At 41.0% G+C, this 25,591-nt stretch overlaps 1 protein-coding gene across 1 annotated transcript in view; it reads left to right on the top strand.

Annotated features, from left to right (window-relative positions):
* The first annotated feature begins 11,768 nt into the window (after positions 1-11,768).
* Positions 11,769-25,591, top strand: part of RAD21L1 (RAD21 cohesin complex component like 1) — a 1,222,403-nt gene continuing 1,208,580 nt past the window's right edge. Inside the window, exons 1-2 of the mRNA XM_044089023.1 lie at positions 11,769-11,935; positions 20,121-20,250. Of these exons, the coding sequence (XP_043944958.1) occupies positions 11,792-11,935; positions 20,121-20,250 (274 nt within the window). The 5' untranslated portion in view covers positions 11,769-11,791. The remainder of the gene's footprint in view (positions 11,936-20,120; positions 20,251-25,591) is intronic.

Here is a 25,591-nt window from a genome sequence, read left to right on the forward strand (position 1 = left end):
TGGTAGTGATGCGGTTCTCTCTGGAGCCTTGAACCAGGTTTCTGTTACTGCACAGATATCGATGTTCTCCATGCTAAGGAGAGTTTTGAGTGCATGCATCTTGAGGTTTAGACTTCTGGTGTTGAGTAGCATTACTCTTAGTTTCTTATCCCTTGTGATACCAATGGAGGTGGGTTTGTCTTTTGAGCCTTGCCTAAAAAAGGCACTGTGGGGGTGGCAAGAGCCTTTGCCAATATCCGAAAGCTCAGGGGTGACAGGTGCAAGCCGTCCCTAGCGAAGCATCGTGGCTTGTGGAGCATGTCATCCCAGGCTGACAGGCATTATATCCCCTTTGAATGACACCAATACTTAAGCCAATTGTTGAAATTGATCATCTTGTCTTCATATTGTAGCATCATTCTTGGTGAGGGTAAGATGCTACTCAAGGTCAGGGTCATACCGGCCTGGGCTAGATGCTCAGAGAGCTCCTCTATGTCTCTTTTCATGTAGTCCAGGGCGGTACGTCTCAGGTCATTCACACCAGCATGGACAATGACTGAGTCATATTTGTACTTGCCTTGGAGTGACCTGAGTGCTTGTGTTATGTGGTGGATCCTAGCGCCCGACAGGCAGCTCACAGTGACCTTCTCCTTGTTCAGCCTGGTGAGCGGGACGTCAGTGTGCCTGACGATAGAGTCACCTATTACAAGTGTATCAGGTGTGTTGTTTAACCTTAAGGGCTGTGACTGTTCGGCACACTGGCTTTGTGAGCTATGTGTTGCACATGTTTTGTTTTGGGGTAGCGGTTGCTTGGGTGTCTGCTTTGGAGGTCTCTGCTGCTTAGGCAGATTTTTATTTAGAGCCTTCGAGTATGTTTTTGTGTGTTTATGTGTTTGGTTTACTGTCATGGTAGGTCTATGTGAGACTGGAATTGTAGTGAGTGTAGGTTTCTTCTCCTCTTGGCTGGTTACGCCATTACTGAGCTGAGAGAGCTTAGCCTCCAGTTTGGCTATATGGTTGCATCTCTCACATGTGTTGGAATTTGTTGGGAGGAGGAGAGGGTTGTCTGTGTACATGAGGCAGTTGTAACATTGCCTTAAGATTCCCAGATTCACCAGCTGGACCAGAGAGGAGATTGACAACTGACCTTTGGACATGCTAGAATAGTACTGGGAATTCCTTTATAATTGAAAAAAAGGGCCAATGGGGAACAAGGTACTCAAGGGGAGTTTGTGAGGGTGTAGTGCTTTTAATTTTTTAGTGCTGACTTATGTAATTGCTTTAGTGAGCAAGTGCCAGGCTTTAGAGTAGGAACAGGGTGTTTATTATGAGAACTAGATCAGTTCTAAGGGAAAAAATGAAGAGCAGACGTTGTGGAGCCGAGAATGGTTTAAACCCAATAAAGCGGAGCTGCCCGATGCTGCGCTATGTGCAAAATCACGCCAAAGCATATTTTTACAAAGCACTATAAGCTTGATTCCTTCTCTAGGTCCAGATCAAGTTTTGCTAGTTGCATTCTCCATGGGTTCTTGGACTCTTCTCCTGCCACCTTTCAAATGTAGTTAGCTATGGTAATCTACCCATATAGCTAAGGCTACTGCAGCAGTGATCAATATGCTGAACATAGTACAGTTGTGTAAGTAAACTTAATAGTAGATGTTTGAATGATTACTGCTGCAGTAGCCACTCCCTCCCTCCACCCCTTTTTTTTGGTGTGTTTTTTTTTTGTGCCAGGGTGTGGACATTTATTTTTTTATTGCTCCTATCATTGTCCTTTCAAGACTTGGTCTCCCTCCATCTCCTATCAGGAAAGCTCCTAAGGGATTTGTGCCCAGATTTGTCTTTTAGTCAGCTCAGCTCAAGCTGCTTGAGAGTTTGGGGACATGGAAGGTGCCCTGAAGCTTTGGAAACTGTTTAGCTGTTATATTCTTGCCAGGATATAACCCAGTTATCTAATGCTACTGCAGCAGTGATATTTGAGCATCTACTGTGATGGTAATTTCAACTTACGCAACTGCACTGAATGTATACAGTTGAACCCTGATTAGCCAACTTTCACAGGAGATACTCAGTTTGATAGGTTAAGTGGTAGGTTGATTAAATTGTGGAGTTGTCTTAGTGGATAATTAATGTTTGGAGATGCTGCCTGTGAAGTTCCAGGTTCTATCAAACCCTAAGCAGCTTACTTCAGACAATGGCTGCTTGTCAAAGCTGCTTGACTGGCACAGAGCTGTGATGGAAAAATGTAGGTGGAAATAATGTTTTTACTTAAAAATGCTCTTTATTAGAGGAGCAAGCAAATGCATATTAACAAAAAAGATTCCTTCAGTGACTAGTTTTGGCACTTGCATTGTAGAGTGAAGAGGCATGTACAGTGTCTGTAATTGAATCTGAGTCAATGTCTCATCCCATGCATCTTTGCTACATTTTGATGCTATTACCTTTCATTATACTGTATTATGGACCTGGCAGATGACCTGTTAGAAATCAAGGTATTTGACCAAGCAACATCTTATGACACACAAATCATCTAACCAGTGCAGCAATGAATACAATGTAAGTTTTCAAAATATAAGTCACCTAAGCACAGGTGGCCATTTCAGAGATGAGATGTTTATCCACGGTTTGCACTGCGCATTCAAAAATAAACCTGGGACACAGAGGGTTTGACATGGAAAGAGTATCTAGATCAATCTCTGTATGCAGCTTTCCTTCCTTTTGAACTGAAAAGATGTAACTTCTGAGCCACACTGACCTCTGTCAAAAACCATGAGGTAGTCTGTGTTTCACTGTGTTTTCAGACTAGGAGCAGGAAGATTTCATTAGCTTTTTGTTGGTAGATGTGACCTTAGGTCAGTAAAAAGGATTTACTAACATTTACGTGTGGATTTCAGTATCTGGTGTGTTAAACGCCAAGATGAATTTCCTTCAAGTCCTTACTTTCTTGGATCATATTTTTATAAAAACCTTCATAAGAAGTATTGCCCAAAAAGATGTGTATCCATTATTAACATAACCTTAGGGAATAGTGTAGGTTGTGCCAATGGACTTTAATGTACGTGTCTCTGCACATGTGCAGTGGTACATCCATTAAGTCACAATTTCTCTCCTCGTGTGCTACTGAGGTAAAGGTGACTTTTTACACTTGATGACATAAGTGTAGTGAAAATGGAAGTTTTTAAAGTTTTTTTTAAGGAGAGTAGAGGCCAAAAAAAATTCACCAGTGTTGTAAAATGTTGTTTAGTACTCTATGTATCAGTTACTGTGGTACAGAGATAAGACATTTCTTATTGGCAAATTACTTTATAGCCTGAGGTTCTGTTAACTGGAAGTCAGATAAACAGCAGTACTGCTTGTACAGCACATGCTTTAGGTGCTGTATTTCGTAAAATTTGTACTGTGGTTGAATGTTCACTTCAATTTGTTTCAGCCACTTGCAGCATATAATTGTAAAAATTATTTGAAGCATGGCTACATTGTGTTGTCAGAACATCAGACCTAAGCACATTATGTGTTCTTTTATAAAAGCTACATTTTCAGTTGGTTTATATGAAATGGCAAAAAGATTGCATGAAAATGACCATATAACAACTGCACAGAATATTATATACATAACATAGCAGAAAGTATTCTAAGAACTGTACAAACACAGGAATGGGGAAAGCAGATTTTACTAATATGGATGACTGTTAGAAAGTAGGCAAGAGAGGGTGGAATTCATTGGAGAAAATTAGCAAAGAAATGAATGATTTTGGAGCAAATAACTAGAGATGGAAGATAAATTGAGTGAACTGACAGTATGCAGAAGTTTTTACTGCAGGTTAGTGACTACCTTCCTAACCTGGAGGTATGATGGGAAAGCAGTTGGGAACATGTTTTTTTTTTTTTTTTTTTTTTTTTTAGTGTAACAAGTTGGCAGATTTTAAAATTTCACTTTGGGAATACTTTTTTGAGGGAGCAGATGGTTGTAAAGAAGAAAATTGTTATTTAGGATTGGAATTCTCCAAGACATAGTATGGGTTTAATCAGTTCAATGATATTGCCTGCAAATGGAAATCAAAATATAAACTAGCTGTAACTGAAGTAATGAATATTGTAAAGGAGAGAAAAGAACTGGAAGTGGATCTTTAGAAAAATGAAGGAGCAAATTACATAGAAATAAATGGAATTTGTGGAAACAATACATTGAGAACAGTGCTCAGGAGGAGTAACATTTAAGGGAAGGCAGGAGTTTGGCAATTTATATAGTCTTGGAGCGAATACAAGCTGTTAAAAATGTATTCTGCATGAATATAACAAAGGGAATGGTAGTATTGTTTACTTTCTTTTCTACTACTGTATATGTATCTTTGCCACTTTTTGAAAATGACTGTTGAATAAAGATTTTTAAAAAATGAAAATTGTGTTTTGCAAGATGCAGCTTTTTCATTGGTATTGAATCTGTAAGCACAGTCTAAGGAGTTGTGATTTCCAGTATCATTCATAGAAACTTCTTATTAATTTATCAAGCCATACTGGAGATGCAGACCTTTATAGATAGGAACACAAATGTCTAGAAAATGGCGATTGATGTATGTCTTTCGGCTTTTCTCAGTTAGGGGTCGCCACAGCAGCACACCGGTCCGCTCGTGATTGGCAGTGGATTTTACGGTGCCGAGTTGCCAGCCCAATGCCCAGCCTTCAACTAAGGCACGCCCATTCACGCTCGCACCTACCTGCATGTCTTTAACGTTACTTGACTGCGGGGAGGACATGCAGACTCCACACAGAAGGTGCTCCAGCCGAGAATTGAATGGGAAAACCTCTTGCTGTGAGGCAACAGTGCTAACCGCTGCACCACCGCGGCTTTAGAAAATGGCGTTTGATAAAGGGATTAAGGGATTAAAAACATGCAATTTAAAATACAGTGTAGTTAGGTGTCTGAATTATGACCATTTCAAAACTCATCCATTCTTGAAATAAAAACTGTTATTTGACCTTTAATTTTTATTTAGAGTGAAGTCCTTCCAATGTATGTTGCATAGTCAGATTAACCTCGTGTTGCATGCTGCGGTTCTCTTTTATGTTCAGCATTTCTATGGAGTTTGTGTTTGAGCCTGTAACTAGGGACCTGATGATGTCAGTTTTCATTTTGACCTCAACTGATGTGTTTGGATCCGATCCATTGGATCTGACTCAGTCGTTGCCAAAGTTCTTGGCAACCAAAAAACTCTTGAGCTTCTCCCTTACCCACAATGCATCAACCCTAAGTTACCTCAGATATCGTTTGCCGCTTTACGGGGAAGATGTGGTTGACCATAGCTGTCGAGCATTTGTCAGATAAGTGTTATCATTATAATTTTCAACTATAGATATTTTTCTAATTTCTCTTAAATTCTTAACGTTTTTCCAATCCTTTACCTGGTTGTACAGTTAGTACTTTACAAAATATTATTGTTAGTATTTACTTTCTTTCTACACTTGGTGTAGTCCCTTTTTACTACAATTGCTGGTAGTTTTTCTCTTTTTACTTCACTCTCTTTCTGCTGATAAAAAAAAAAAAAAAAAAAATCTATAGTTTTTTGCTACAGTGGAAAAAGGCCCCGCTGGATTTAAAAAAAACGCAGCGTCAAGTGTGGGCACAAACTTCCCATGTCTGATGTTCACACTGTGAGTGTGTACTGTCTGGGACCGTTACATCTTTCGGAAGATTGTTCCATATGCCATAGATTCAACCCCAGGGTGTTTGTAGAATGGAAAAAACAGCTTATTTTAAAAGGCTTATTACCTTCTGTTTTGGAAAGGCTATATTTGGAGATCAATCTCCCAAAATTAAACAATTGAAAACTTCTTTTCCAAAACCTTCTACAGCTTTCACAGTTTTGGAGCCATCCAAGAAAAGAGCCAAGATGGATCCAACCTCACCCTCGGATTCGAAAAAGAAAAATTGATGGACCCGACTTCCTTGGATCTGACAAAAAGGTATTAGATCTGACTACTTCCTGCTCTACCGGTTCAAGTGTTATTCACGTATCCAGAAGAAGATACCCATCATCTGCGGATCCAGTACCTCAAGGGTGCCCTCACATTTCTTGAAGCAACAACGACCCAGGTCCCTGTCTATTGTTTCCACTCGTTTTTCCAGAAGTGTGACAGAGGAAAATATGGAAATAGTTGTGTGGAAGATCCTCTTGGTGCACAGTCAGATGGGTGTTTTACCAGCTCCTAGTCCTTCGGGTCAGGAGGTCCGTTCTTCGGCCACACCTCCACTACAAGTTCCTCTGATTCCTTTCACTCTCTGAGTCCCTGGATCCGAGCCCTCCAGTTCCGTTTGGCTTGGATCTCAAGATAGCAGTATCTTTGGATCTGAAGTTTACTCTGAGTGCTCTGGTTCAGTCAGATCCAGAGAGCTGTCGGAGTCAAAGCTTCCCTGTCAGATCTGAGGTGTTGGAGTTGACTTTGATTTTATTGGAGGTGTTGGTGCTAGATAGCTTGGCTCCGTCTTCCACCTTGGGGAGATTTTATTTTATTTATTTAACATTTGTTTACCGGGAAAGTCCGACTGGACACAGGTCCTTTTTCAGCAGAGGCCCAGGGTGAAAATCTCCATGATTAACAGTAAATTTTCATGCACACATTACAATAATAAATAAAATATAAAGTAAACAAAATGTAGTATACGTAAGAACATACAAATTTGTTACATCTTGACAACAAAACCTAAGCTTTGAACTAGCTAGTACTATTTGTAGGTATGACTTATGTCAAGACATAAGGTTAAGACAAGTCGGTAGGAACAAAGGATTAAACACTGGGGGAGAAGTTGGATATGTTTTGGGTATACTGTGATGTATCAGAGCACTCATGAGGGGTTAGTACAGGAACATAGCCACTTATTTTTTATATAAGCTTTAAGTGATGGCTTAAACTGGTTAGTGGATGAAATTGAAAGAATGGATTTAAGAAGGGAGTTCCATATACGAGATATATAATTGGAAAATTAAGATTCTCCTGCAGTGTTGTTGGCCTTGGAGATGGTGAGTAAATTCTTATTGTTAGAGCAAAGTGGTCTGCTGGAACTGTAAGGAAGGATGAGATTTTGTAGTGCAGATGTTCTAGTTGGTTGTGTTACAGTTTTGTGAGTTAGAGAGAATTGGTTGTAAAGAATAATGTTGGGAAGCTCAAGCCATTCTAGTATCCTTAAAGCTGTACAATCATGTGTTCTATATGGGTTTCTATGTGGGCAGTCAGATGCAAACTTAGCAATTTTATTATAACATGCTTCTAGCTTAGATAAGTCAGTTTTCCTTAGATTAGTTAAAATTGGAGAGGCATATAGTAGACTGGGGAGCAGATGGGAATTGTGCTAATGTAATTTTGGCCATTGTGGTCAGGAGCCTTTTGTGCCTGTATAGACTTCCAAGTTTCTTATAGACTTTCTTTATAGTTAGGGAGACATGTAAGTCAAATTTTAGGGTATTTTCTATTCCCACTCCAAGAAGTTTTGTATGAGTTGTCAGGGAGATCACAGTATTGTCTTTGGCTATTATGTTAAATGTTGGGCATGAGACAGATGTCTTATTAGGTTGGAAGAGTAATAATTTAGTTTTGTTTGGGTTCAGGATTAGATGGGCATTGGCTAACCATGTTTCAACAGAAGTGAAAGATTCCTGTGTTTGAGAATGAAGAGCTGATAGAGAAGTGGCAGCACAGATAATTGTTGAATCATCTGCATACTGTATTATAGAACCATGTGTAGTAGCTGTGTGTAGATTATTAGTAAAAAGGCAGAAAAGGAGAGGGGCCAAGATAGATCCTTGGGGGACACCAGTGGATAAAGGAAGGTGTGGAGATAGGTCACCCTGCCATAGAATAGATTGTTGACGGCCAGATAAATAGTTATGAAACCATGCTGTGGCAGATGGTGAGAAGGATAGTTCAGTTAGTACATCTATTAGTTTGGAATGGGAGACCATATCAAAAGCTTTTGATAGATTTAGAAAGATGGCAGATATAAAGTTGTTGTTATTCCTGTGATAGTTTACTGTATTAGTGAAGGATAAGAGAGCTGTAGTGGTACTATGTGATGGGCCAAACCCAACATGATTGTTTGCGAGACGGTTATTTGTTAGTAAGAATTTCATGACCTGGAGATGAATACACCTTTCGAGTAGCTTAGAAAGAGGTGAAAGAATAGCAATTGGCCGATAGTTTGTCAGTTCTATGGAAGGTCCCCCTTTATGAAGCGGGATTACATGGGAAATTTTCCACAGTTGAGGGACCTTGTTTTCGAGAATGGATCTATTTATAAGGATTGATACTGGGAAGGCTATAGATTCAGCTGCAATTGTGAGGTATTCACTAGGTAAGTTATCTACAGCAAGTGTAGTAGGTTTTAGTTTCTGTGTAGTTTTTTTATAGTGGCTTTAAGAACTGGGGAGAAAGAGAATGAGGCACTGTTAGTTGTAGACTTGGCTGCTTTGGTATCAGGAGTAGGGGTTTGCTGATTGGAAAGGGCAATTATAGAGTCAGTAAAATGTTTGTTAAAAATGCTAGCTATGCAATCAGAATTGTTGTGGATGTTTGGCGTTGGTGTGGTAGATTTTCCTGGGTGAAGGATTGAGTTTATAGCCAGCCAGAATTTTTGAATTTTTTTTTTATGTGCGTTTTGAATGTTATGATAGAAATTTATTTTATCTTGTTTTATTTGTTTTTTTGCCTTATTTCTAAGTTCTTGATACTGTTGTTTAGAAACTATTGTGTTAGTCTTACGCCATAGTTCCCAGGCTTTATCTCTAGTTTTCAGAAGGGTCCTAGTGTCTCTGCTTAGCCAGGGGGCATAGTTTGATTTTACTCTGATGGTTCTAACAGGGACATGTGCATTTAATATATCTAAGAAATATTTATTAAGTGATTCACTGCACCATTGCTTTTGGAGTGGGGAAGGACAGCGATCCAAAAGCTTGCCTTTTCGGATCCATGGTCTTCTCTTTCTCCGAGTTGATATCCCTTCGAGGCTGTGAAAAGCATTATGTCTGCTTCAACAGAGTGGATGTATCCAACCCTCTTGGATTTTCAGCCTTCTACCTTGATGTCTCTGTGCTGGGAGCCTCATCACTCTTCATCTCAGGGACAGCCAGTCTGAGACCCGCAGGCTTCCCAACAGGGTATTTTGATTTCTTCCGATACTTTCCCAGAGCATCCCACTGAGGAGATCCCTAGGAAAAAGACATGTAAGAGGAAGCACTTGGACTACCCAGAGGAGTTGGTCACAGAAGATGCAGACTTCGATGAAGGTGAAGAGTCCCCACGTTCACCTCCTGAAGATGTCTCATTTGGAGACATCCTTGAGATCCTAAAACAAAGAGGTGGCTGGATGCCCAGCAACCCTTCATCTGAGGAGTCTGTGCTCCTGGAGTCTTTTGGTACTGGCCTGTCTACCTCCTGGTTTGCTCCACGTGCTGATGGGCTTATTGAGTTAATCTCTCAGCAGGCGTAGAAAGAACCCAACACAGTTGAACCCATAACTAGGAGACCAAACAAGATTACAGCACCACCTTTGTATGAGCAGTTTTGCAGTAAAGTGGTGGCCATTGATGCTATAGTCATGATGGTGGCCACCAAAAAGGAACTTGCAGAGGAGACTTCCACTGTTCATCCCCCTAACAGGGAGTCTAGGGCCAGTAAATGGAAAAAAGATTTGTGTATTGTGCACATCAAAATCATGCAGAACCTTTTCTGGCTCCAGTTTATAACATCCTTGAGTTTTTGGCCCTACTTTTTAAAGAAGGAGCTAGTTACTCAACTGTTAAAGTTCAGTTAGCAGCGATATCAAACTTTCGCATTGGGTTTGAGGGTTCCTCAGTTGCCTCTCATAAGTTGTGCAGAGCCTTCTTGCAAGGCACTGTACTTTTAATACCTCCTTTTAAAGAACCTACTGCCCCATGGGACCTCAATCTAATACTGCAGGCATTTAGACATTCCCCCTTTAAACCAGCAGCTAAGTGTGATCTTAAATATCTTACTCGGAAAACATTTTTTTCTAGTAGCTATTACATCTGCTAGATGAATTTCAGAAATTCAAGCATGGTCTTCAAAACTTGCATGCTTGATTTTTCACAAGGATGGAGTTACATTACAGACCAATGCATCCTTTCTTTCCAAGGTGGTGTCAGAATCCAGTATCAGTCAGTGCATTAATTTGCCAGTTTTTTTCTCCATATTTATTAACAAAGACGAATGCATGTTACATTTACTGGATGTTCACAGGCAGTACATTTCTACCTGCATAGAACAAAAGACATAAGAAAAACAGACCAATAGTTTGTTTCCTTTGCAGACTTGAAATTGGGGAAAACCAGTTGCCAAAGTAACTTTAGCCAGACGGCCAACTGATTGTATCTCATTTATTTATAAAAAAAAAAAAAATGGGGGTTACCGTACCGCAACCATTATGGGCTCATTCAACTGCATCCATGGCAATGTCTTCAGTTTTTCTTTCAAGGATGTCCATGGACAAAATATGTGCGGCAGCTACTTGGGCTACTCCTCATACCTATATTACTCATTACAAATTGGATCTGGTCTCCAGGGGTAGAGCATCATTTGGTTTAACCGTGCTCAGGAACATCCTTCCCTGAGACCACCTGGGATTTTAAGTAGCTGGGGACTTTGTCCCATCAGTTGAGGATAGAATGAAAATTGACAACATCAGATGAAGAAGTTATGTTCTTACCATAATGTTCCATCTGTGTTGTCCATTTTCCTTTTTCCTCAACTTCCCACCCACCAACCCCCATTCTTTGCAAACTTCTGAAGAATGAGTTTTTAGGGGACATCACTGTTCTTTATATTGACCTCCAGATATAGTATTTTTATATATTGACTGTATGCAATTTTTCACCTCCTTTTATCTATACATAGTAAATATTTCCTTCTGGACAAAAATCAACAAACAAGATCTGAGGTAACTTAGTTGCTGCATTATGGGTAAGGGAGAAACTAAAGAGTTTTTTGGTTGCCACAAGCTTTAGCAACGGCCGAGTCAGTTCCAAGGAATTGTATCCGACCCCATCAGTTGAGGAAGAATGAAAATGGATAAGACAGATGGAAAGTTATGGTAAGTACATTACTTCTTTTTTAAAATGCTAGCTTTATTTATGGGAAAATTGGTTGTTGCAACTCTTTCTTATAGTGGAAATGCCTGTTGGGGATTTCTGCATTCACTTTATATTTTTAGGGGGTACTGTTTACAAAATGTAATTTCTAGCAATTTGTGAGGTAAGTGGGCATTCTTTACTTGGGCTTAGAGTGTCTTATGACAAGTTATTAACAGGTTTCCTTAGCTTTTTAAAATGCTGTTTGTGAGACATGACCCAGCACTTATTAACTGTACACATTAGTTCAGAACACCTCACAGATATAAGGCAGCTAGCATTTGTGAGATTCATACTGACATTTAGTTGTGCCCTTCAGTAAGACATCTTGATTTTTATTGATAAACTCCATTACTGTAAAGAACAGAATGTTTGATACTATCCAGTGTGTGTCTTGTTTAAGCAGGCTACATTTCATTAAATGATGAATGAATGATTTATGCACTCATTAACTGTAGCGATGAATACTTGTGCTAATTCTCTCTCTCTTTTTAATCCTTCATCTCTCATTAAGAACATGAACTGACAAGAATAATTGCTTTTTTTCAGATAATGTATAATGAGGAATCTATATAAAGAATCAGAAGTGCAGTTTTGTAATTTTTTTTATTAATATTTCAGCTAATGTAATATTTTCTTTATTTGCAGTCTTTAAAAAAGTCTGACATCAGAAGAAAATGTTCTATGCACATCTACTTATGAGCAAGCGTGGCCCTTTGGCCAAAATATGGCTTGCAGCTCACTGGGAGAAGAAGCTTACCAAGACACATGTGTTTGAGTGCAATTTAGAAACCTCAGTTCAAGACATTATTTCATCAAAGGTATGTAGTGTGTGAAGGTTTACTTGAAGATTCAAATCTTTCCATAATTTAAAGCACTGACATATGCTTTTTTAGGCTGTGTGAGTGTTTAACTTTGTGTATATATTTGTTTGTTTGTTGGGGAGGTTTCTACACTTGATTTGACACCATCAGAAGTCTATCCCTTACATGATTTAACTTTTCATTTCTTCAAGGGCTGAAGCATGAGTAGTACTCTGAAGTGTATCACATTGTATTTCTTCCTTGCATTGCCTTGCAACACATGGCGACTTCCATGCAGGGAAAAAAAAACATGCTCATGTATTGTTCAGATGTCTTTCAGCTTCACCTTACTGAAATGCCATTCAGATGAATGCCTGCAGCCTTCACTGCAGATGTTCTTCATCTCACATTGCTGCAGTCCTAACACTTGGGTAGTCCGCTGTCCCTCGATCGGCCCGAATATCAGAGTATAAGGCTGACGTCGGTCAAGGCGCATTTGACTGACATCAGAACGTCAGGGTACAAATGCGCATGACCGACGTCATATCCTCAGTCTTTTTTGCCGCATGGTCCGATGCAGAAGCAGTGTTGCAAGTGCCGTTCGGCATTCTGAAATATTTCGAATTCGGAGTTTCAGACCGAAGTCAGAGTTGGTTAAGTACCCCGTTGGGGAATATTTTGTTTTTTTCTTGCCTCAGTGGTTTACCGGATGTCAGAAAAAGTAAATAACTGTATTTCTTGTGGGAAACAGATACCGCATAGGGATTACCACAATTTGTGTATACCTTGTTTGGGACCTGAGCACGACGTTGTTGGGTGTCGCTTTTGTGCTAGGTTCAATAAACGCACTATAAAGCGAAGGTTGGATTGTGCCAGGTTGGTCTTTGGGAAGCGGTGCAATTACAATATGCCGTCGGATGCTCCGACGCCGGCTTCCTCAAAGAAGCGCAAGGACAAGGCGGTTAAACCTAGGTTAGAGGAGTCGTCCGAACCGGACGCCGGTTCTTTAGAGGCGTCAGTGGAACCGGTGGTTCCGACGGAGGCCTCTCAGGAGTCCCAGGGGGAAACTTTGTTTTTACAGGATGTGGCCTCCCAGGAGGCAGGTCAGGCTGTAGGGGCTTCTCAGATAACTGTACTCCCCTCCCTTCCCAAGGTGTCTAGGCCCTCTCTTTCTGCTTCCAAGGCTTCTCCTAGAGGCAGGTCTAGTTTTGCTTCTGTGGGTGTCCCTCCTAGTTCTTCAGGTTCTGTGCCCAAGAAGCACATGCTTAAAATGGCAGAAGATTTAATTACTTTAATTAGAGGCTCTATGCCCCCTCCTGATAAGAGGCCTAGGATGGAGCCTGTGTTGGGGGATTATGAGCAGGCTTCAGATGTGTCTGAGTCTTCGGCTGAAGACTTGCAGGAGTATTCTCATTATTCTGATTCTGATGTGGATGATTCTACTCCTTCTGCTTCTCCTCCGGAGGATTTTTCTTTTTCAGAGACCCTTCACTCCATGAGAGAGCATTTTAAATGGGAAGGTCAGGATTTCTCTGATTCCAGGAAAAGGCTTAGGGAATTTTTGTTTTTACCCCAGCATAGGCCTTTAGCTATACCTCCTGTTCTGAATGTGGTGGAAGATGTGTTTGCAGAGGCTTCTCTTAATCCTGATTCTTTGCCTCCTGCTCCTGTTAAACCGGATAGGTATTACAGGGTGCCTGAAGCTCATAAGTATCTTTTTAAGAGTCCTAGGGCAGACCCAGAAACTGTTAGCCAGGGGCCTAAGGGTGTTAAGGCTTCTGTTGTCAAGAATCCGGTTCCGGCAGATAAAGAGGCCAGGGCCTTGGATAGATGGGGAAAGAAAGTTTATACTTCTTCCACTCTATCCATGAGAGCTTTGAATTGCCAGTTTCACATGTTGAAATATCAAAATTATCTCCTTTCACAGTTGAAATCTAAGGTTGATGCTTTGGCGGAAGGTATTGATTGTAAAGAGTTACAAGATTTAGTGCATGTTTCTGAACAGGTGGGTAAGCATTCTTTGCAATGTGGTTTTGATGCTGTACAGGCCTCGTCTAGGGTGGCTGCTACTGGGTCAGTTCTTCGCAGGCATGCCTGGCTGAGGGATCAAAATTTATCTGACCATGTTAAAACTAGGATTTTGGATGCCCCTTTGCAATCTGATGTCTTGTTTGGTTCTCCTGTTGAGGCAGTTTTAAAGAAAATGGAAGACAAGGCTAAGTCTATGCAGACTGTTAAAGATTTTTTGCAGGTTCAGCCTCCAAAGTTTAGTAGAAATTGGCCTACTAAAGGGTGGATGTATCCTTCTTATGATTCCCAGTCTAGGGGTAGATCTAGACGTGGCAGGGGCAGAGGTCAGGGCTCTTTCAGGCCTAGAACAGGGAGTTCTCCTGCACAGTCTTCGGTGAGGGCAGGGGTCAGTCCTTTCGTAAACAGACCCAATGACCTACCTTTTCAGCTGCCAGAACCTTCTCGCCTGGCAGCACCTTTGGGAGGAAGATTGGCACTTTTCAAAGAAAATTGGAGTTTGATCACCCAAGACAGATGGGTACTGGATATCATACATCACGGTTACAGGTTTTATTTCCATACCTTGCCTCCTTTCAAAGGCATGCCAGACATTCCTCCTCAACAAAGAATAGAGGCTCACAAGCAAATTTCTCTGTTACTCCAAATAGGGGCCATACAGCCAGTTCCTATGCCAGAAAGGGGCCTAGGATTTTATTCTCGCCTGTTCCTAGTACCAAAGAAAGGGAACACGTGGAGACCAATTTTGGATTTGTCTATCCTCAACACTTATCTGGACATTCCCAAGTTCAAAATGTTGACGTTGCAGCAGCTTTTACCTCTGCTGGGCAAAGATCATTGGATGGTGACTTTGGATCTCAAGGAAGCTTACCTTCATGTTCCTATCAGACTAAGTTGCAGGAAATATCTGCGTTTTCGAGCTGGGACTTCTCACTATCAGTTCTCTGCATTGCCCTTTGGCTTATCTACTGCGCCCAGAGTGTTCACGAAAGTTCTGGCTCCAGTGATTGCTTTCTTCAGGCTAAAAGGAATACAGATCTATCCTTATTTGGATGACTGCCTGATTCTGGCTCAAGGAAGGGAAGAGCTTCTTCATCATTTGGAATATGTGATAGCAGTGCTAAGATGCCTGGGGTATTCTGTGAACGAAATAAAGTCCAGTCTAGTACCCTCTCAGGACATGTGCTTTCTGGGTGTGAGACTGAATACAGCATCCCAGATGGCCTTTTAACCCCGGACAAACAAAAGAGTCTATCCCTTTACTTCCATCAACTATCTCATCAGTCCGGGCTGACTGCAAGGACAGTCCTTCAAGCCTTAGGGTTCATGGCATCTTGTATTCTGGTGCTTCCCAATGCCAAACTGCATATGAGGAAGCTACAATGGTATCTCAAAAATGTATGGACACAGCACTGCCAGGATCTGGACACTGTCATTCAAATAATACCTTGCATTCAAAAGGAATTTTTGTGGTGGGCTCAGGAATGTCACCTAAACAAGGGACTCTCTGTGACCCGGCCAGAGGCGAGTCAGATTTTAACGACAGATGCCTCAGACAAAGCTTGGGGAGCTCATCTAAATGGAAAGTGGATACAAGACAAGTGGCCTGCCAGACTACAACATCTACATATCAACATGAAGGAGATGTTAGCAGTCCAGTTTGCATTAATAGCCTTCAAGGATTTACTTCTTCCAGGGCAGGTGTTGATTCTAACAGACAACACAACTGTCATGTGGTACATCAACAAGCAAGGGGGAACACATTCTTATCCTCTATGCAGGCAAGCAATGATTTTGTGGGAGACTGCTCTCAGTTTACAACTAAGTCTTCAGGCAAGGTTTCTGCCGAGCACAGAACTCCTTAGCAGATGTGTTAAGCAGACAAATCATGGATCCCCACGAGTGGAAACTGGATCTTCATGTATTTCAGAAATTGACAGTGTCCTGGGAACTCCAGACATAGATCTGTTCGCTTCTCCACTAAACCACCAGCTGCCAAAGTTTTGCACAAAGCGGTTTCATCCCACAGCTTGGAAAGTGGATGCTCTTTCTTTCAGTTGGGAAAATCTTCATGTGTATGCCTTTCCACCTCTGCCTCTCCTCCCAAAGGTACTTCTGAAGGTCAGACAGGACAAGCCAAGGATGATTTTGATAGCTCCAGATTGGCCTCGACAGCACTGGTATCCATTACTGAGAAGTCTGGTACGGAAGCCTCCATGGACTTTGCCTTTGATTCCACATCTGTTGTCCCAGGAGGACAGTCATTTGCTCAATGTCAAACTTCACTCTCTTCACCTAACAGCATGGCATATTCTGTTTTAAACCAGAGAGGGTCTCAACTTCCACAACAAGTTTTGAATGTGATTTTGGAAGCTAGAAGGCCTAGTACAAGGAAAGTGTACGCAGATAAATGGAAGAGATTTTTATTTTGGAGTGCAGCTAAGGATTTGGATGTTTCGGAGCCTGATTTAAGTGTGGCTCTTCAATATCTTACTGAGTTATTGGACAAAGGTTTGTCCTTCTCTTCTATTAAGATTCATGCTGCAGCAATTTCAGCTCACTACGATTGTGACCCACCATTGTTTTCTCATCCTTTGTTCAAGCAATTTCTTAGAGGGGCAAAGAATATAAGACCCCCACGAAGGGCTCCTACTCCTGCTTGGGATCTCAATTTTGTGTTGGAGAAACTCACTCTACAACCTTTTGAGCCTGCAGCTACTGCTGAGTTGAAATATTTGTCATGGAAGACTGCTTTTTGTCGGCCATTACCTCTGCAAGAAGGGTTTCTGAATTGCAGGCCCTTATGGCAGTTGAGCCTTTCTTAATTTTCCATAAGGATAGGGTATCTTTACGTACTAATCCTTCCTTTATGCCTAAAGTGGTTTCTAGTGTGGCTTTAAACCAAACTATTCATTTGCCTACTTTTTATGCAAATCCCCAAACTAAAGGGGAAAAGATTTTGCACACTTTAGATGTACACAGGCAGTTGCGATATTATTTGGACAGAACTAAAGGGTTCAGACAATCTCAGCAGTTATTAGTTTCTTTTGCTTTGTGCTCTCAGGGCAAGCCCGTGTCAAAACAAACTATTTCTAAGTGGATTGGATTTTGCATTGCTTTCTGTTATTCCCATCATGGCAAAGAGATTCCAGCTGGGATTAGGCCTCATTCCACTAGGGCTACTGCCACTTCAACAGCTTTTGAGGGGTGGCTACTAAGGATATTTTGGAGGCAGCCACTTGGAGTTCAGTGCATACCTTCTCTAGGCATTACCACTTTCCACTGTACTCTAAATCCAGGGCTGGGTTTGCCACTGCTGTCTTGCAGGGCATTTTGGCAGCTCCTGCTTCTTTGTAGTTTAGCCATCCTCCCTTTCCTCTGCTTTGGGATTCTACCCAAGTGTTAGGACTGCAGCAATGTGAGATGAAGAACATAGTACAGTTTTGTACCTACCATAAATGTAGATGTTCGAAGATCCACATTGCTGCAGTCCAATTTACCCTCCCTCCTTCCCCTCTGTAGTTTGAGGTGGTTGTGGGGGTTGGGTTATCCATCTGAGGTATATTGCATATTGTATATATTGTGTATATTGTACATACTTCTGGTGTTAGGCTGGTTGGTTGTTTAGTTGTTGTCTATGGGTTTTGACCTTTCTTTTTAGGGTCTTCTGACATCTGGGGCAAGAAAAGACTGAGGATATGACGTCGGTCATGCGCATTTGTACCCTGACGTTCTGATGTCAGTCAAATGCGCCTTGACCGACGTCAGCCTTATACTCTGATATTCGGGCCGATCGAGGGACAGCGGACTACCCAAGTGTTAGGACTGCAGCAATGTGGATCTTCGAACATCTACATTTATGGTAGGTACAAAACTGTACTTTTACTAGGCAATGAAAGAACTTTTTGTCAGTCCCCAGGGAGGCTGTCATGTCATCAGTCACTCCTGTACTTCCAAACTGTGGCTACTGACATGAAAATTACAAAATTAACACAGGTTAGTGGCATTCTAGAAAAAAAGTGCTCCCTCTGTGCCATCATGCCTAAACCATGTATTTTTGAAACACTGTGACTGGAGCATATATTTTTGAATTTAACTTGAAACACTTTGGGAAGAATGCAGTAGGCAAGTGCTCCACTTCAAGCAAAACATTAGGATTTGTACTACTTTTGCTTAGATCTTTGTGATATGAAACTCTGAAGCACAGTAGGTCATTCGGCTGTAGAGAGTCTTTCTGAAATTGAAGAAAGATTTGTTATCATAACTTCTGTAAAGTCCTGGTAAATCGTTTTATGTGTAGATGATTTCATTATTATATGGTACTCCTTTTATATTACCTGCCCATGTGAGACTAATAGTTTATGTCTGGTAGTTTAGCAGAAAAGTTTGACCATAACAAGTTTCATTCTCTAGATACTAGTTTGATTGTCTCAGTCTTCGTTTGTATACAACTTGATGCTGGGCAAGTCGCTTAACCAAATATTGCTTCAAGGTTGCCACTGCAAAATTGTCCTTGCGCCTGCTAGTTTAGCTAGTTAGCAAATGAAGAAAATACATAAATAAACTAAAATAAAATAAAACACTCTCTCTGAAACACCCAGAATGGGCATAATCAAAGGGCTTTCTTTTTATTAACACCATTGTTTAATTGATATTTGGGGATCATGATTAACCAAAGTCCTTTCTCTTCATTTATATGGCTGACTATTTGAATTTTGGAGGATAAGGAGTAAGGAGTGTGGCTTGTGCAGCTAGCTAGGGGAATGTTTAGCTGGTGCATTTTGAGGAATCTGACAGAGTAGTTTACAAAGAGAAAGATTTGTATAAGTTTGCCATTATATAGAAACACTGGAAAATGTTGCATAGTAGTATTAGAAGTTTAGCTAAAAAGACCTACAAGGGAAGCTTGTCCAAGTTATGTTAGTTAATTATAAGTAATAATAACAATTTTGATGCAAAATTCTGGAACTTTTTAGAGAGTAGTGGACTGAGCGACTTAATAGATGGTAAGAATAAAACTTTGTTACTTAACTCAGTCAAACTTCTTCAAGTTTACACTGGAAAGTTTTTTTGTGGAAATATGTTCATAGAATGTTACTCCCTGTAAAATCTGTAAGTTTAGTAAAATGACTTCTTCAGTTTGTTGTAGTAAAGGTCTAAAAGCTGATTGGACACACATTTATGGGTTGTGAAAAATTAAATGTTTATTAGAAAGAGATAAGTATGTTTTTTAAGATGTGGTTTAATAATTGTTCTTTAACTAGATCAGTAATACAGGTCTATATTATATCATTGAATGCTTAAAAAAAGCGAATGATGAATAATCGACCCCATGTAAGCGAAAGCTTACAATCTCGAAAGCTCAGAACAGCGATTTTTTTCTAAGGGAAAAAAATTGCTGTTCCGAAAAAAAAAAATTGAAAGAATACATAAAGTGGGGGGCTTTGCCCCCCACACCCCCTACTTAAATATACCAACTCTGAGATCGCACTACAGTGCTGAAAACGTCAAAGTAACGGAAGCGGCCAAGCGAATTCTTTCCCTGGGAAAGAATTTGCTTAAAAGCCGCTTCGCTATTTTGCCTTTTCGTTGTTTTAAGTTCGACCAAGACGCATTCGATACAATGCGTCATCGGTCATCTAATAGGAATCCAATAATACTAATGAGCATACCACTTTCTGTATCTGTAAAAGCCAGACAACCACCAAAAAAAATATTTCGGAGTCTTTTGGTGGTTGCTATAAAAGTTATTACAAAAAATTGGAAATCAAACTCAGTTCCTATGTTCAAAGAATTTTTCAATATAAAAGCTATACTGTGTTAAACTGAAAAGAAGTGATCATAATAAGATCTATAAATCATACTAAGACTTTCAGTGGTTGGGATAGCCTTGAAATGTTGCTATTGAAATACCAAGACTCTTAACGTGTTAATTGTATAAGATTACCTTGATGATTCAGTGTATTCCTAACATTGTATAACATTATTCAATGTTGAATTTCTTTCTTTCTGTGTATACACTGTAAATATTTTAAATTAATAAAACTTTTATTAAAAAAAGAATTTAAACTAAAATGAGAAGAAATTTACTGACCAAAAATTTGAATCCTCTTGTGTTTAGAAATGGTTATTAAGGAAAACTGTATAATGTCATTAAAATTTTTTTTCACCCTAGGTGAAGATTGCTTTGCGGACATCAGGGCACTTGTTACTTGGGGTTGTGAGAATTTACCACAGGAAAGCAAAGTACCTTCTGGCAGACTGCACTGAGGCTCTTCTAAAAATAAAAATGGCATTTCGACCAGGTACTGCTGTGAGGCTATAATTGTTTTAAAGAATTTTCATTTGATGTCACTGGAGAGTTTGTGTGTGTTGTCTGTAACTGACAATACTGCTGCTTACTTGCATAAAGAAGAGATTTAATTTAGCTTGAAGTGGAATGACGAGTCTGTGGTCCTAAACCTTTACACTCAATAGAACTTCACATTGTCTGCCTATTATCAGATAGTTTTTTTTTTCAAACACACCATCCTGCATTTAAGTAAACAACATTTCATTGCTGATTCATTGAGCAAGCACTGGAATTTTGGAAAGTCCACTATTTCTGTATATTCCTCATATTTATCCATGCTGCAGTAGTCTTCGCTATATGGTTATATCCTGATAAGGATATAGAGGCCAGCCACCTTCCAAAGCTTCAGGGCACCGTCCATGCACCCAAACTGTCAAGTAGCATGAGTTGAGCTGACTAAAAGATAAGTCTGTGCGTGAAGCCCTTCAGAGCTTTTCTGTCGCCAGAGAGTATGTTCCTCTGAAGCGTTTGAGCATTGACAGTCAGCTTGTGCTTTCTTTCCTGGGCAAATAAGTTCCCTTTGGGGAAAAAAAAAAAAAGAAGTTATGTACTTATGTTCTCACCATAATGTTCCATGTTTGTAGTCCATCTCGCCCTTCATTTTTACATATGGGTTTGGAGCCGATCCTTGGCTCCGACTCTGCCGATTACAAAGCTCGAAGTCTCTAAGTTGGCTCGTGGCAAGGTAGGTATCCCATAATGCACTAATAAGAATCCCAAGATCTTGTTTGCTGCTGTCTATAAAAGTGATATAAAGTATTTCTACATGGAAAAACAAAGATGAAAGGTCTCCAGTCCTAAGGAAGATAGACATTGTCTTGTCCCCAGATCCTCCAAGGATACAACGACGGGGGTAGGTGGGTGGGTTCGTAAGAATGAGGGGCAAGATGGACTACAAACATGGAATGTTATGGTGAGTACATAACTGCTTTATGTTCTGTAGTCCTATCTCGCCTTCATTCTTACATATAGGACAGCATCCCTAACACCTTTTTCTCTGGTGGCTCATGGGAATATACTGCTTAGAACTCAAGTTGCTGCTGCACATATACTGTCCATTGGAATTCTGGCTTGAAAAGCTGCAGATGTGGATATAGATCTGGTGGAATGAGCTTTAATTTTAAATGGGAGTTCTTTGACACTAGAAGAGTAAATAAAAAATATGCAATTTGAAATCCAGTTTGATAAATTTATCTTGAAGACTAAACAAATAGGCAGCCTGAAGAACAGTCCAGAAAGTAATGCAAGTTTATTAATTTTCAAAAGGTAAGCGCTTTGGCTGTGACACCAGCCTTCCTCAGGCAACCATTACAATAAAAACAACTTGCTTTATAGTAAATCTTGCTTGCTAATGACCATTCAATTTTCCAGTTAAAATTAATTATAATATATATATATATATATATATATATATATATATATATATATGTATATATATGTTAAAAACCAACGCTAAAACTCTAAATATTTTAATTTATTACACAGTACCCTATCTGTTATAAACTTTTAACTTTAAAATACTTGAAATAGAAATAGAGTCATTTAAACCTGGGAATTGTGTAGCATTTAAATAAACTTACCACCAATATTTCCTTGATTCTAAAAATATTTTCCAGGGACCTCTTCTTGGAGTTTGTCGAATTTGCTCTAATATTACAAACTTAAATTTATGTGTTGGATTATGCTCTATGTGTCTGTAAAGTGCATTAATATCTTGAAGACTGGCATTCCTTTTCTCGTCTCTGAAAAAGATATAAATAATTGGTCTGATCTTCTGAACTCTTGTGTTCTGTGTAGATAGAACCTTAGCTGTCTGTGTACATCAAGTTGATGAAACTTATATTCCGCTTTGTTTGTATGATTTGGAAAAAAGACTGGCAGATCAATAGTTTGATTAATATTTGATTGTGAACAAATCTTGGGGATGAAGGAAGGGTTAGTGCGAAGGGAAACTCTGTCTCTGTGAAATATCAAGCAAGAAGGTTTGACTGAGAGTGCTTGCAGCTCTGACACTCTTCTGGCAGAAGTAATGGCTACCAGAAAAATGGTCTTCCATGATAGGAACTTTAAATCACATGTATGTAAAGGTTCAAAAGGCGGTGAGGTAAGTTTCGAAAGAACAAAATTTAGAACCCAGGGAGATATAGGTTCTTGAAAAAGAGGTCTTAGTAAAGTAGTGCCTTTTAAAAAAGATTTACACAATCTGTGAGCCATAAGATTAGGTTCATATAGTCCCAAATGAAAAATGGAGATAGCTGCTAATTGAACTTTGTAGCAGCAGCTGATCCCTGATAAAAAAGTTTGGTTAGAAATTCTAACACTAAAGGGATGGAGGCTGTGTATGGATCTATGTTCCTAGCTTGTGCCCAGAGAGAAAATATTTTCCATTTGCTAGCATACAGTTTTTTCATAGAAGGTTTATGAGAAGACGTCAGGATATGTGTAACTGCAGGGGAGAAATCATGAAGCCTGACTAGGGATGGAAGTGGAGCAGCCACGCTGTCAAGTTGAGGGTGTGGAGACAGGGATGGAACGTACCTGACATATGTGTCAGAAGGTCTGGTACTGGGTCCAGAGTCCATGGATTGTCCAGAAGATGAGGCCCTAGAAAGGGGAACCAAATCTGACAAAGCCAGTAAGGAGTGATGAGAATCATTCTGCTTCCCAAAGTCTTTGCTTTCTGGATCACTTTCGATATTAGCGGAAAGGGAGGAAAAGCATAAAGAAGTCCCGAGGGCCAATTGTGGACAAGTGTGTCTCTCAGTGTGTCCCCTGGGGAGGGATAAGGGTGTGGTAGCTGCTGCATTTGGTGTTCATTGGGGTGGCAAACAGATCGCAGCAAGGCTGTCCCCATTTGCGGAAAATCTGTTCCGCGACTTTCTGATTCAGAGACCACTCGTGAGGCATCAAGATTGCCCTGCTGAGTTTGTCGGCTATCACATTGGTTCTCCCCAGGATATGCATTGCAACTAGAAAGTGTTGGGACGATATCGCCCACTGCCGAACACATAGAGCCTCTCGACATAGGGGATAGGATCTGGTTCCCCTTTGTTTGTTTATATACCATACCACTGACATATTGTCTGATTAGATTGCTATTGTCCCTAGAAGAAGAAAGTCGTGAAGTGCTTGCAACTCTAGTAGCACTGCTATCATCTCTAGGACACTGATATGCAAGTGAGCCTTGTGTTCTTACCATGTGCCTTGGACTGTCCTTCCTAGATAATGCCACCCCCCACCCTATCTGGGAGGCATCTGTGGTCACAGTAGCAATGGGTTGGCGAGGAATGAATGGTCTCCTTATCGTTAGTTGATTGGACTGGATCCACCAACAAAGGTCCTTTTTGCAAGATTCCATTATTAAAATGGGATGAGACAGAGGCAGTTGCTGAAGAGACCACTGAGAAAAGAGTAGCCATTGTAGAATTCTCATATGTAGTCTGGCTAGCGGAACTAGAGTTATAGTAGAGGCCATGGTTCCTAGAAGTTTGAGCACTGTCTTCGCTTTGACGTTGTGTTGGGGAAGCAGGCTGTATATTTGTTGTCTTAGATTTTGCACTCTGCCTGAAGGAAGGCGAGCCATCATTGCGACTGTGTCTGTTTCTGCGCCTATTAATGTCACATATTGAGAGGGCGACAAGACATACTTTTCCCAATTTATAGTAATGCCTAGCTGAGTGCAGACTCAGATGTTTGAATTCCTGGCTTGTAGACGTAGGTGCCTGGTGGTGGCAGTCATGAGCCAGTCGTCCAGGTACGGAAACACTTGGAATCCAAGACGTCTCAAGTGAGCCGTTTGGTGAACACCATGGGGGTTGTGGTGAGACCAAAGGGCAGAGCACGAAATTGGTGATGACTGGCTCCCAGCTGGAAGTGTAAATGACTCCTTGATGCTCTGTCCATTTTTATGTGGTAGTACGCATCTTGGAGGTTTATGGAGCACATCCAGTTGTCTTTCCCTAACAGAGGGAGTATAGACTGCAGTGTTACCATTCGGAACTTGGACTTCTTCACTGATTCGTTTAACTTGCTGAGGTCCAAGTTGGGCCTCCAGTCCCCTGTTCTTTTCTGGCACTAAAAAGAATCTGGAGTAAGTTCCAAATACTATCTGGTCTTTGGGGACGGTTTGGATGACTCTCTTTTGAAACAACTTTTGGACATCTATAGTTGCTTGATCCCTGTTATTGGGTGGAACATCTGGGATTATCTTGGTTAGATGAGGTGGGAAAGAGAAGGGTATGGAGTATCCTCTGGAAATTATTCTTTGTACCCACTTGTCTTGTGTGATGTCATGCCAGGCTTCTGGGTACAAAGATAAGCGACCCCGACTGGCTTCAGAGAAGCACAGTCGGGCCCCACTTCAGGAGCGCTGATAGAGACGACCACGAAAGGAATCACGATCACTCTGGTTTTGCGGACCCCCCCTGCCTCTAGGGCGACATCTACCACTATTTCCTCCTCCTCTGCCTCTGGGGAAGGAATCACCTTGTGCGTCTGAGAAAAATCTCTGAGATTTCTTGAAGCACATTTTTCCGCCTCTCTGACCTTTAGGGTATGGTGTAGAAGGGACAGAGAGAGTCTTCCCTTCCTGTTCACATCTGATGAGTGTGTCTTTTACCTTTGGTCAAAACAGAGAGGAACCATCAAAGGGGGCGTTGGTAAATGTAGAGTTTCCCACACCTTTCGACTCACCAAACCTAACAGCTTATCGAAAGGTGGAGACACCCAAAAGGCTGAAGGTTGAAACCCGAAAGCCTTCAGGTACACTGATTCCTCATCAGAAGGGGTGGCGGCGGGCCAGCCACCTCTCTGTTTCAGGATCTCTAGGATATCTACAAAGGAGATATCATCAGAGGATGACCTAGGGGACCCTTTTGACTCCTTGTGGTCAGTGTGAGAGGTGATGGACTCCTCAGGGAAGTCTATGTGCTTCCTCTTGCAAGTTCTCTTCCAAGAGGCTCCTCAGAAGGGTATTCTGGGGAGGTCTCGGAAGACTGGGGGCCACCCAAGGGGGACTCCTGAGGCTGCGGGTCTCTGCTGTCAAGAGAGAGAGATGGTGCTGAGACAGAGGTTGGAGCTTGAGGGGGAAGAGCATCAGTACCCTTGTGTAGAGCTGAAGATCTAGACAGCATGCTCCTCATCATCTCGAAGGCAGATCTCTCCGGCTCCGAGGACACCACCAGTTCCGAGGAAGCGGAAGTAGCCCCCAGCTCCAGAGCGATCAGCTCTGAGACAGATGTAGGATCCGAGCTCAACCGAGCTGACGCATCGAGAGGTAGGCTCGGAACCAAAGA

Source organism: Protopterus annectens, chromosome 12.part0 (assembly GCF_019279795.1).
Source record: "Protopterus annectens isolate FY-2018-M chromosome 12.part0, PAN1.0, whole genome shotgun sequence".
Taxonomy (NCBI): Eukaryota; Metazoa; Chordata; order Ceratodontiformes; family Protopteridae; genus Protopterus; species Protopterus annectens.